Source organism: Eubalaena glacialis, chromosome 11, assembly GCF_028564815.1.
Source record: "Eubalaena glacialis isolate mEubGla1 chromosome 11, mEubGla1.1.hap2.+ XY, whole genome shotgun sequence".
NCBI lineage: Eukaryota > Metazoa > Chordata > Mammalia > Artiodactyla > Balaenidae > Eubalaena > Eubalaena glacialis.
Genome location: NC_083726.1, coordinates 49,539,601 through 49,553,552, shown reverse-complemented (window position 1 = coordinate 49,553,552; position 13,952 = coordinate 49,539,601). Strand labels below are relative to the sequence as shown.

General features: G+C 36.7%; 1 protein-coding gene across 5 annotated transcripts in view; it reads left to right on the top strand.

Annotated features, from left to right (window-relative positions):
- NUP107 (nucleoporin 107) overlaps positions 1-13,952 on the top strand; it is a 43,624-nt gene that overhangs the window by 6,242 nt on the left and 23,430 nt on the right. For all 5 annotated transcript variants that reach the window (XM_061204616.1, XM_061204614.1, XM_061204613.1 and 2 more), the window contains 7 exons: positions 125-269; positions 4,814-4,917; positions 7,308-7,435; positions 8,136-8,184; positions 10,806-10,877; positions 11,279-11,367; positions 13,704-13,782. In XM_061204616.1, coding sequence (XP_061060599.1) covers positions 125-269; positions 4,814-4,917; positions 7,308-7,435; positions 8,136-8,184; positions 10,806-10,877; positions 11,279-11,367; positions 13,704-13,782 — 666 coding nt within the window. The remainder of the gene's footprint in view (positions 1-124; positions 270-4,813; positions 4,918-7,307; positions 7,436-8,135; positions 8,185-10,805; positions 10,878-11,278; positions 11,368-13,703; positions 13,783-13,952) is intronic.

Here is a 13,952-nt window from a genome sequence, read left to right as displayed (position 1 = left end):
CTCTCTTTTAAAAGTGAAAAACACATACCTATGGTCTTTAAAAAATTTTAATAGTATTAAAGTCTTTATTCACTCAGCAGCAATAACCGTATTACTTTTCTGTATCTTCCTTTTATTTTTTCAGGTAACTAATCTGGATGACAGTAATTGGGCCGCTGCATTCTCATCACAGCGTGCAGGGCTCTTCACAAACACAGAGCCCCACAGTGTAACAGAGGATGTAACTCTCAGTGCTGTTATGTTACGGGAGGATGATCCTGGAGAAGCTGGTAAAACTTCGTTTGTAACACAGTAGCTTGTCGTTTTACTAAGATCAAGGAAATTAACTCCTATTCCTGAACATCATTAAAAAATATTTTTTGTTAAGCCAACTAGTTATGGTAATGGCTATGACATTTGATGTAGTAGCTCTAGAAGGTTGAGAACCTCACGTTAGTTCTCAGTTGGAGCGGCATTTTGCCGTTAAATCTTTCAGTATAAATAGTAAGTAGCCTGTTAGGTTATTAGACTAGTCTCTAATATTTTTATTCTTTCCATATTTGTGCTGTTGAAAGAGCTTCTCTTTTCCTTTTGGTTTAATTTTTATCTGACATTGTTGACGTGTTTTATTTGGCCTGGATGCTAGTGTTGTTTCTTCAAATAGTACTGTGACTATTCTAACTTTATGTTGGTTATTACCATTCCCTTTTGGAAAAAAAATTTGCTTTTAATGTCTCTGTACCTGCACATTATGACATAGGTTCTTCTTCATTTTATCATTATAAGCTAACATATATGAGTGCTAGTCAGTATGCTTACCACTGTGTGAACACTAACTCCTTTCATGGTCCATTGAATAGATACAGTAACTGTTTCCATTTTCAGGGAAATGAAACTGCGGCTCAAAAAGATTAACCTGTTTGAGCTCACCTGGCTAGGAAGTGATGGCACCAGGATTTGAAACTAAGCAGTTTGATTCCAGAGCCCTTCTCTCTCTCTCTCTTTTTCCTAATAAATTTATTTATTTATTTATTTATTTTTGGCTGTGTTGGGTCTTCGTTGCTGTGCGCAGGTTTCTCTGGTCGCGTCGAGCAGGGGCTACTCTTTGTTGCAGCGTGCGGGCTTCTCATTGTGGTGGCTACTCTTGTCATGGAGCACGGGCTCTAGGCGCGCAGGCTTCAGTAGTTGCAGCATGCGGGCTCAGTAGTTGTGGCTTGCGGGCTCTAGAGCGCAGGCTTAGTCGTTGTGGTGCATGGGCTTAGTTGCTCCACGGCATGTGGGATCTTCCCGGACCAGGGCTCGAACCTGTGTCCCCTGCACTGGCAGGCGGATTCTTAACCACTGCGCCACCAGGGAAGTCCCAGAGCCCTCGGAGCCCTTCTCTCTTTTTTTTTTTTTTTTTTAAGATACCACATGTATGGAAACTTGTTTTTTGTTGTTGTTGTTTATTTATTTATTTATTTATGGCTGTGTTGGGTCTTCGTTTCTGTGCGAGGGCTTTCTCTAGTTGCGGCAAGTGGGGGCCACTCTTCATCGCGGTGCGCGGGCCTCTCACTATCGCGGCCTCTCTTGTTGTGGAGCACAGGCTCCAGACGCGCAGGCTCAGTAATTGTGGCTCACGGGCCTAGTTGCTCCGCGGCATGTGGGATCTTCCCAGACCAGGGCTCGAACCCGTGTCCCCTGCACTGGCAGGCAGACTCTCAACCACTGCGCCACCAGGGAAGCCCCAGCCCTTCTCTTAACACTGTGGTGACCACTGCTTCTTTGTAGTATTTGCCAGTTATAAGTACTCAAATATTGAGTGACTCAAAAGTACTTTGTACGTAATCTATAGAATATTTCATTTTTAGTATGAACCATGGCTGAGGCCTTAAATATTATACAGTATTGTAGTAGAGTGTATGTATTTTCCCTGAGTAAAACATGTCATTTTAGTATCTATTATAACTTTCTCAGCTACTTTGTTATGGTGTACTTAAAATATAATTCAGATGTTTCAAAATTTGGCTCATGGTTTTGTAGTAATGGTCAACAGACTACTGAATAATACATTTTGGAATCTTAAAAGACTTGTAGGTAACAAAAGACAAAATAAATTGGACTACATCAAAATATGTGTCAAAAGAACAATAGAGTGAAAAGGAAACCCACAGCGTGGGAGAATATATTTGCAAATCATATATCTCATAAGAGATTAATATTCAGTATGTAGAAAGAACTCCTACAACTCAACAATAACAGAAAACAAACAACTCAATTGAAAATGGACAGAGGACTTGAATAGACATTTCTCCAAAGAAGATATAAAAGTAGCCAATAAGCACATGAAAATTTGCTCAACATCAGTAATGTTGCATTAAGTAATAATTTGCATTAAGGAAATGCAAATCAAAGCCACGAGACACCACCTGAACCCATTAGGATGGCTACTGTGATAAAAACCCACAAAAACAGAAAAACCCCAAACAAACAGAAAATAACAAATGTTGGCACGGATGTGGAGAAATTGGAGCTCTTGTACATTGTTGGTGGGAATGTGAAATGGTAAACAGTGGTGGTTCCTCAAAAAATTAAAAATAGAGTTACCATATGATTTAGCAATTCTACCTCTGGGTATATACCCAAAAGAAGTGAAAACAGGATTTTAAAGAGATTTGTGTTCCCTCGTTTATAGCCCCATTATTCATAATGGCTAAAAGGTAGAAGCAACCCAAATGTCCATTGATGGATGAAGGATAAACAAAATGTGGTATATACTTACAGTGGCATATAATTCAGACACATGCTACAACATGAATGTACTTTGAGGACATTATGCTAAATGAAATAAACCAGTGGCATAGGGACAAATACTGTGTGATTCCACATATGTGAGGCATCTAGAGTAGTCAAACTCATAGACATAGAAAGTAGAATAATGGTTGCCAAGGTCTAGGGAAAGGGGAGAATGGGGAGTTATAGTTTTAGGATTTTTTTTTTCTTTTTTTTTTGAGGTATAATTGACAACATTCTGTAAGTTTAAGGTGTACAACATATTGCTTTGATACACTTGCATATTATTAGTGTTAGCTAACACCTCCATCATACTTTCACATCACATAATTATCATTTCTATGGTGAGAACATTTAAGATCTAGTCTCCTAGCAACTTTCAACTATGTAATACAGATTTATTGATTATAGTCAATGCTGTGCATTAGATTTCCAGAATTTACTCATCTTCTAACTGCAAATTTGTACCCTTTAACCAACATCTCTCAATTCCCCCACCCTCTAGCCCCTGGAAACCACCATTCCACTCTCTGTTTCTATGAGTTTGGCTTTTTTAGATTCCTCATGAGTGATATAGTACAGTATTTGTCTCTCTCTGTCAGATTTATCTTACTTAATGCCTTCAGGGTCTATCCAGGGTCTATCCTGTCACAAATAGCAGGATCGCTTTCTTTCTCGTGGCTGAATAATATTCTGTATATATACCACTTCTTTATCCATTTATCCAGTGATGGACACTTGGGTTTTTTCCCTGTCTTGGCTATTATGAATAATGCTGCAGTAAGTGTGGAAGTACAGATACCTTTTTGAAAGCCTGTTTCCATTTCCTTTCAGTATATACCCAGAAGTGGTATTGCTGGATCATATGGTAGTTCTATTTTTAATTTTTTGAGGAGCCTCCATACTGTTTTCCGTAGTGGCTGAACCAGTTTACATTATCCTCAGTAGTGCACAAAGATTCCCTTTTCTCCACATCTTCACCAACACTTATTTCTTGTGTTATTGGTGATAGCCATTCTAACAGATGTGAGGTGATATCTCATTGTAGTTTTGATTTGTATTTCCCTGATGATTAGCGATGTTGAGCATCTTTTCAGGTACCTGTTGGCCATTTGTATGTCTTTGGAGGAATGTCTGTTCAGTTCCTCTGCCCATTTTTAAATCGGATTGTTTGTTTTTGAATTTTATGAATTCTTTATATATTTTGGAGATTAACTTCTTATCAGATATATAGTTTGCAAATATTTTCTCTCATTCCATAGGTTGCCATTTCATTTTGTTGATTGTTTGTTTAGTTGTATAGAGGCTTTTAGTTTGATATAGTCCCACTTGTTGATTTTTTGCTTTTATTGCTTGTGCTTTTGGTATCATATCCAAAAAGTATTGCCAAGACCAGTGTCAAGGAACTTTTTCCCTACATTTTTTTCTAGGAATTTTACAGTTTCAGGTCTTATTTAAGTTTTTAATTCATTTCAAGTTCATTTTTATGAGTGGTGTAAGATAGGGGTCTGAGTTTGTTTTTCTGCATGCAGTTATCCAGTTTTTCCAGCACCATTTATTAAAGAAACTATCCTTTCCCCATTCAATATTCTTGGCTCCCTTGTCAAATATTAATTGACCATATATGTGGGAGTTTATTTCTGGACTCTCCATTCTTTTCCATTGGTTTATGTGTCTATTTTTATGCCAGTACTGTTTTGAATACTATAGCTTTGTAGTGTAGTTTGAAATCAGGAAGTGTGATGCCTCCTGCTTTGTTTTTTCTCAGGATTGCCTTGGCTATCCTGAGTTTAGTTTTGCAAAATGCAGAGTTCTGTGGTCCCATGGTGGTGATGGTAGCACAGCACTGTGTATGTACTTACTGCTACTGAACTGTATGCTTAAAAATGGTTAAAATGGTAAATTTTGGTACATGTATTTTACCACAATTATATATTTTTAAAAATACAGCAGTTAAAAAAAAGGATTTGTAGCTATGTTTTTAAGTTTTTAAAACAAACAGAATTACCTAGAAGTATGTCGTTTAACTCTTTCTGTTCCTTTTCTTTTTATTGTGTTCTAGCATCCATGAGTATGTTTTCTGATTTCCTGCAGTCTTTTTTGAGGCACTCTTCAACTACAGTTTTTGACCTGGTGGAAGAGTATGAAAACATTTGTATTAGTCAGGTAAGTTAATTTCACTGCATTGCTGGTCAGACTTCAGTAGTCTTAAGTTTTTTTGAACAGCATCAACTTGTGAATTTCTATGCCAAATTTAAGGAGGATGTCTTGGGGTGTAGTGACAAGTGTGGCATGGTTAGGAGGTCAGCCAGAGTAGCTCTGCTTTTTACACGTTGAGAGTCCGTATAATATTTCTTTTAAGGACAAAAGCATTCTGCATCTTTGAAAAAGGAAAACCCAAAATATACAAAGAATTTAAAACTCAACAGTAAGAAAATGAACAATCTAACTGAGAAATGGACAAAACATGTAAACAGACACATCACCAGAGAAGATCTACAGATGGCAAATAAGTATGGGAAAAGATGCTTAACATCATATGTCAACACAACATTATAAATCAACTATACTCCAATATAAAATAAAAATTTAAAAAAACACATAATATGTCATTAGGGAATAGCAAATTAAAACAACAAGATGCCACTATACACCTGTTAGAATGACCAACATCCAAAACACTAACAAAACCAAATGCTGGCAAGGGTGTAGAACAAGAATTCTCATTCATTGCTGGTGGGAATGGAAAATGATACAACCACTGTGGAAGACAGTGTCTCAGTTTCTTACAAAACTAAACATACTCTTACCATATAATCTAACATTCATACTCTTTGGTATTTACCCAAAAGAGTTTAAGATATATGTCCACACAAAGGCCTGCACATAGATGTTTATAGCAGCTTTATTCATAATAGCCTAAATTTGGAAGCAATCAAGATGCCTTCAGAAAGTGAATGGGTAAATCAACTGTGGTTCATCCAGACAGTGGAATATTATACAGCCCTTAAAAGTAATGGGCTATCAAGCCATAAAGAGATGAGGATTAACCCGAAATGCATATCACTAAGTGAAAGAAGCCAATATGCAAAGGCTACATTTGGTGTGATTGCAACTATACAATACTCTGGAAAAGGGAAAACTCAAAGAGAATAAAAAGATTAACAGTTGCCAGGGTTCAAAGGGTGGTAAGGATGGAAAGTGGAGCACAGTGGATTTTTAGGGGAGTGACATTATTCTGTGTGATATTATTATGAGGGATACATGTCATTATACATTTGTCAAAACCCATAGAATGTACAACACCAAGAGTGAACCGTTGTGTAAACTATGGACTTTCAGTAGTAATGACATGTCAATGTAGCTTCAGTGACTGTAACAAACGTACCACTCTGGTACTGGATATTGATAGTGGGGGGTTAGGTTGTGTGTATTTGGGGGCAGAAGGTAATGGGAACTCGCTGTACTTCCTACTCAGTTTTGCTGTAAACCTAAAACTGCTCAAAAAATTAAGTCTCTTTTAAAGGAAAGGAAAGGACTTCAAGAAACTATTGCATTCAAGAATAATTGAAATAATAGTAATAGCCAACATTTTTTGAGCATTTAATATTAGTTCAATAACCAATTTCTGAATTGTTCCATTATAAAAGCAGTAGCTTCATTAAATAACAAAAGCAATAATAATCACCTAGTGAATCACTGGAGTTAGGATTCCAATAGAGAATTTATTAAAGGAATGAGAAATACAGATAATACTTTTATTAAACACTGGCCTTAAGACAGAAGTAACATTACTTTGTGAATACTTTTTAAAGGGTGGGGAAACCTGTTGTTTTGGTAGTGATTCTTCATTTTCTGAATGAGACCAATCCTGTTTCTTAATTGCCCTTGATAAGGAGGTAATATTCATAACCTTTGAGAAAGGTTTCTTTTACCCTGGGTCCTTAAACCTCCTATTAAATAATTTGGTGTGTGTTTCTGTGAAGAACATCCATATCTTTCATTAGACTTCCACAAAAAGTCCTCAAATGGTTAAGAACTACTGTTTTACAGCAAGGAGGGATTTTGGTTAAGGTTTGGTTAGAAACGACAATGTTTTGGTACCAGTCTTAGGAAAATATTTTTCTTGATTTTTTTATATGGTATAAATTTTTCAGATAAAATTTGAAGATACCTTATTTTTAATTTTCATTGCTGCTCTGTTGGTTCATGTTATGATTTTGTTGGGTGTAGGTTAGATTTAGCTTATCTTCTGGGTTGATGTACAAGGAGAAAAACGTACTCATGGCTGTTATTGTTGAATCTGAAACCTAGAGTCTGTTAAACTTTTACATATATACCCAGATAAACACACCTTACTTCAAATTAAGGCCATTTCTAGTGGGAATGTTATATTACACTCAATTTAAAAAAGACAATAGACAGGAAAAATGTATAATATAAATATGTACATATATAAAATGTATATAATTAGTTTTAGCACTGTGTACTTGAAGAATACAAAGTTGTGACTCAAAATTATAGAAAACCTTATTACATTTGTATTTTTAATTCAGGTGAATATACTGAGTAAAATAGTGAGCCGAGCAACACCTGGACTTCAAAAGTTTTCAAAAACAGCCAGTATGCTCTGGCTTCTTCAGCAGGAGATGGTCACGTGGAGGCTGCTGGCTTCTTTGTATAGGTAAAGTTGTGTAGGACTTCAAAGAGAAATAAACTGGCAGATTAACTTGGAAGTTAGAGTAAGATGTGTTTGGAAATAGGTTCTGCCATTTTGTGATACTTATCATTTCTAATGCCTTAGTTGTCAGAAGTGAGTTAACGAGGAAAGAGGGGAATATGAATCGTAAAGCCGGTAGCTACCGAAAATTGGATATGTGTAAAGATTTAAGGAAAGTGCTAAAAATACGGCAATATTTAGAAGAGGATTGATTAAGAAAAAGAACTGACAGATATACTTTATGTAATGTGGAAGTTTGAGAGAAGTTAACCAAATTTTTCTTCTCTCAGATGCCCCTTGGTTTTGGCTCTCATTCTGTTACTTTCTCATCCTAATGAGAAAATCTTGAGAGAAAATTATATTTTTTCATTTTGGCCCTGTGAAAACATTATATTGAAAAGTTAGGTGTATGCTTTAGCAGGTAGCCATTAAACACTTTGCAGTTTGTATCTTCAGTAAATATCATTTTTGTCCAGATGTCAGTATTAGATTCAGAAGGCATTTACTACTTGATTTTTGCTTTTAAAAGCATGTTGACTAAGTTAATTGGAATCTCATTTGTTTACAGTGGATGGAATGCAGGTTTCTGCATGTATCTAGCTTAAAAAGGTGATTTCATTTACTCATGTGAAATAAGGCTTCATTTTGTGTTATTTTTCCCTAGAGACAGAATACAGTCTGCATTAGAAGATGAAAGTATGTTTGTAATTACTGTAAGTTTTATATTAAATTTTTTCCTTTATAAATGCTTAAAAATACAAATGTTTTTAGTAGTAGAATTTGATTTTTGACGCTCCATCTAGAGTTTCTTCATTTTAAAAATTTTACAAGTAAATAAAAGATACAATAATCAAAATTGATTTACATTATAGAGTAAAAGGTTAAAGTTCTCTTTCATCCCTCTCACTGTTCTAACAATTTAGTACGTATTCTACCAGACATTTTTCTCTGCATCGTTATACATATATACACACACAGTTTTGTGGGGTTTTTTTTGAAGATCAAGTTGAGAATGTCATTTTGAAATGTTTAGTTGAACCTTGGGAAGGTCAACCACAGTGTTCTAGAGATGCCTTCCTTCAGACAAAGGATCCTCCAAGACGATGAAGGCTATGCCTCATTATCCTCGAAATCAAACATTGACCTCCTAGGAAATTTGAGGGAGTTATCCCTCAGGCCATTCAGCAGAAGCCTTTTTTTAATGCAGTCTGGGTGAAGTGTTGCAGAATTCAGTGACTTGGGTCCTAGTAAAGGTATTAGTCAAGTTGTTAAATTGTGCAAACTTCTCTGCAGCGCTAGAACATATTTTGTTCTCTCCTAGAGACTCCAAGCAGAGAGAAGATAGAGCCTGAAGGGAATGAGTCCCCTGGCTCTGTCTCATTCTGTAAATGGTCTTTCCATATTTTTCTTTTCCTCCCAGCAGACCCAGGGGAACTCAGCCACATTGCCCCCCTTCAAAAGTCAGCACCTTCTACAGTTAACGTTTGAACAACACGGGTTTGAACTGTGTGGGTCCACTTAACACACAGATTTTTTTCACTAAATACATACTGCAGTACTACATGATCTGCAGTTGGTTGAATCCTCAGGTACAGAACCTCGGTTACAGAGGAATGAGCAGTACAGAGAGCCAACTGTAAAGTTACGTTTGGATTTTCTACTGTAAGGAGGATCGGTGCCCTAACCCTTGCATTGTTCAAGGGTCAACTGTATTTCTTTCTTTTAAAGCAAAATAATTTTCAAGCACTGTAATTCCAACCTGTCAAAGGTCAAACCCACTTTGGTCTTTCAGTGGATGGCACCATAGCCAACTTTCCAAGGAACCCAAGTGTTCCCTAAGCCAGCACTTCTCAAACTTTACTGTGCACATGAGTCACCTGGGGATCTTGTTAAAATGCAGATTGTGGTTCAGTAGGTCTGGGGAGGGGCCTAAGGTTCTGCATTTTTAAGAGGCTCGCAGGTGGTGCTGATGCTGTTGGTCTGTAAACCACACTCTGAGTAGCCAGGGTTTAGACCCTGCTCTCTGCCTCATCTCAAAATTTAGTCCATCATCAGATCTTGCTCACTCTAGCTCTTCTGTTCCGACTCTGACCTCTCATCTCTGTTCCTGTTGCCACCACTTAAGCCAAGGCCTTCATCATTTTTTGCAGGAATTATGGCAATAGCTTCATCTAGTCTCCCTGCTCTATACATACACGTAGTTTTGGTGGGGGGCGGGGTTGGTTTGGTGTTTTTTTCTTTTTTACCATATAGTATGATTTCATTTATACCTTATACTGAGAGTTTTTTATTATTCATCAATATTTCTTAGTTTTTTTCATGTCAATTTGTATACATTTACCTTATTTTTTCATAGTATGCCAAAGTATAAATGTGCCATAATTTTTTTCAGACATTCTGCTGGACATATTTGTTTCCAGTATTTTTGCTATAGTTATCAATAATGCAATGAACATTCTTCACACTTACCTACATATTTGAGTATTTCCTATATTTCTGGAAGTGAATTGTTAGGACAAATTTTGATAGAGTTTGTCATGTTGCCTTCCTAATGAAATGTACTAGTTTACACCCTCACAGTGTGTGAACATGTTTACTCTGCCATCAATCATTTGATTTTGCCAGTTGGAAGGAAGTTACCTTGTTTTTTTAATTAATTAATTTATTTATTTTTGGTTGCGTTGGGTCTTCGTTGCTGCGTGCAGTCTTTCTCTAGTTGCGATGAGTGGGGGCTACTCTTCGTTGCCGTGCGCGGGCTTCTCATTGTGGTGGCTTCTTTTGTTGTGAAGCACGGGCTCTAGGCGTACGGGCTTCAGTAGTCGTGGCACGTGGGCTCAGTAGTTGTGGCTTGCGGGTTCTAGAGCACAGGCTCAATAGTTGTGGCACACGGGCTTAGTTGCTCCGCGGCATGTGGGATCTTCCCAGACCAGGGTTTGAACCCGTGTCCCCTGCATTGGCAGGCGGATTCTTAACCACTGCGCCTCCAGGGAAGTCCTAATGTTTTTAAATGTTAATTTCCTAATATGCCCCATGACTGCATCCTACCCTTTATTATGATTTGTTTCATTTTGTTTTGTGTTTTATTTTTCCCAAAAACAACATCTCTGGGGAAAAGCATAACTAAGAATTAAAATATCAAGAGCAGCTGCACATTGATCTAGCAGTTTGAAACTTACTTATAAAATTTTTTCAAAGGTGAATGTACAGATTTACTATGTTAAAATGGTTATGGGTGGTTAAATATACTTATTTCAGATTCTCTTATCTTTCTGTTGAAATAATGTTCTTGAGGATCTTCTTTTCTTTCTTTCCACCATTTTTTTTTTTTAAATAGGCTCTTAATGCCAGTGAAAAAGCAGTTGTGGAAGCATTATTTCAGAGAGATTCACTTGTCCGACAAAGTCAGGTATGACTAGAATTTTTACATTTTTTTTGGTGAAATATGGAGAAAGGTAAATGACATAAAAGAAATGAAGTTTTTTAAGTCAAACTTTTTTCTTAATTTTTTTCTTTTTGATCTTTTAATTTATAATTAAAAAGAAGTAAGAACCTTGTTTTTTGTTTTCAAATAATAGCCCCACCATTTCCAGGAATAGCCTGTTAAAAACTGTATTATTCCTATAGAAAATATCTTTTGCCATAATATTTATACAACTTTAAAAAGTAAAAACAGTGATAGAAAAAATTGTTACTTGGTATTTTTGAATTAGAAACCTTTTTTTAAAAAATTAATGGTAGGAGTAATACTACTTCAAATAAAATACTTACAGATTTTATAGTTAATACTCTTTTTCCCCCCTTTCCTAGCTGGTGGTAGATTGGTTGGAGAGCATTGCCAAAGATGAGATTGGAGATTTTTCAGATAATATTGAGTTTTATGCAAAGTCAGTATATTGGTAAGTCACTAAACTTTTATTGTTGAAGTCATTTAATGTTGGTTTTGTTTATTCATTTTTCAACAAATATTTATTCAGTTCTTACTGAACTCAGTCTGTGAGCAAAACAGATAAAAACCCTGCCTTTGTGGAATTTATAATTGTATAGGAGAGTTAGACAGCAAATAAATATATATCCTATTGGGTGCTAAGAGCTTTGAAAGAAAAAAAAGAATCAGAGTTGATGGATAGAGGATGGTAATGGGAGTTACTTTAAGTAGAAGAGGTGACCAGGGAAGGCCTCTCTAAGGAAGTAACAGGTAATAAGAGTAAGAGGTTTTTAAGAAATAAAGGAGGCCAGACATGCAAAAATTTGAGGGACAAGTGTTCAGGGCAAGAACCGGAACTACAGAGACTCTAAGAAGGTAAAGCATTTGCACAAGGAGGCCAGTGTGAACACAGCAAAGAAAAGAATGGTAGGAAATGAGATTGAAGAGAGCCAGCTCATATAGGACTTTTACAGGTAGCCAAGGTAAGGGTATGGGACTTTATTCTAAATGTGATGGGAAGCCTTGAGAATAAAAGAATGACATGGTCTGATTCACGTTTTGAAACAATCACTTTGCCATATTTTCTTAAAAATCATAATTTGATTATCAAGAAGACAATTCTCCCATGTTTCTAGCTACTTGTATGTGTTTTTGTTTTTGTTTTTTAATTTCTTTTCCCTGCATCCTTCAGTGCTTCTAAATTATTGTAAGACCTTGAAACCAGAAAGCAAGCACTCCTAGGTTAAAGGGACAGTTTATTTCAAGACTTAAAGAAAAAGTTCAGTTTGCCTTTGAATTCAGTAACATTATATATGTATCAAGTCTATAAATCAATTGTTTTTTTCTCTGCTTAACTAGGAAATTAGTGCTACCAAATTTTTTTTTTAATTAATTAATTAATTTATTTATTTTTGGCTGTGTTGGGTCTTCTTTTCTGTGTGAAGGCTTTCTCTAGTTGCGGCGAGCAGGGGCCTCTCACTGTCGCGGCCTCTCCCGTTGCGGAGCGCGCAGGCTCAGTAGTTGCGGCTCACGGCTTAGTTGCTCCGCGGCATGTGGGATCTTCCCAGACCAGAGCTCGAACCCGTGTCCCCTGCATTGGCAGGCAGATTCTTAACCACTGCGCCACCACGGAAGCCCAATTTTTTTTTTTTTTAATCTTAAATCTTTGTTAGTTGTGGTTTTTCTGAGAGAAAGAGAAATTTTCATTTTCAGAAAAAAAATTTTTTTAAGTTAATATGTCCTGTTAAGGTTTTTACAAGTTTCTTACGAGTTAGTCTCCTTTTCTTGCCAATCAGTAGAAGAGAATAGAGAATCCTAAAACAGAGCCACACTTCTGTGGTCATTTGGTTTTTAATGAGGCATCAAAGCAATCCAGTTGGGAAAGGAATGTCTTTTGAACAAACCATGCAGGAAAAAACTGCATATCTATGTGAACAAAGATTAACCTTGATACTTCCCTCACACTGTACCCAACAGTTAATTCAAGATGGATCATAATCCCCAATGTAAAAGCTAAAACTGTAAAGCTCTTAGAGGAAAACATAAGAGGACATTTTTGTGACTTGGCGAATAAGCGATTGTCACAGAAAGCAGTAATCAGGAGAAAGAGATTGATTTGACTTCATCAAAATTAAAACCTCATTAAAAGACATCATTGAGAAAAGGAATTGGTGGCAATCCGCAGACTGGAAGAAACATAAAGAACCTGTAGTTCATAAAGAACTACAACTCAGGGCTTCCCTGGTGGCGCAGTGGTTGAGAATCTGCCTGCCAATGCAGGGGACACGGGTTCGAGCCCTGGTCTGGGAAGATCCCACATGCCGCAGAGCAACTAGGCCCGTGAGCCACAATTACTGAGCCTGCGCGTCTGGAGCCTGTGCTCCGCAACAAGAGAGGCCGCAATAGTGAGAGGCCCGCGCACCGCAATGAAGAGTGGCCCCCGCTCGCCGCAACTAGAGAAAGCCCTCGCACAGAAACGAAGACCCAACACAGCCAAAAATAAATAAATAAATAAATAAATAAATAAAAATCCATTAAAAAAAAAAAAGAACTACAACTCAGTAGCAAGAAGACAGCCGGATAAAAAGGACAAAGATTTGAGCAGATAGCTCACAAAAGCAGATAGGTGAATGGCCAATAAGGCATGAAAAAGTGCTCAACATTATTAGTCATCTGAGCTAAAATGCCCTTTTATATTAGCGTTTTGCATGTTTTTTCTGAGTTTGTACTCTCTTTCCTTGACTTGATTTTTTTAAGTAGACCTATTAAAATTCCTCGTTTAAAAAAGAGTTGTACTTATTCTTTCAGGGAAAATACTCTGCATACCTTGAAACAGCGGCAGCTCTCTTCTTACATAGGAAGTGTCCGTCCTCTTGTCACTGAATTGGTAAGTGTTCTTTGAAATGGAAGTTGCCTTCAAAGTTAAGTGATTTTTATTCCTAAAGGCTGAGAATTTTTATTTTCTTGGATCCTTGATTTAGTTTCCTGAAGGATTGCATATACCCTTTAACTCTAAAAATTACTAAGTTGCGTTTGAATTTGATGGCATATATTTGA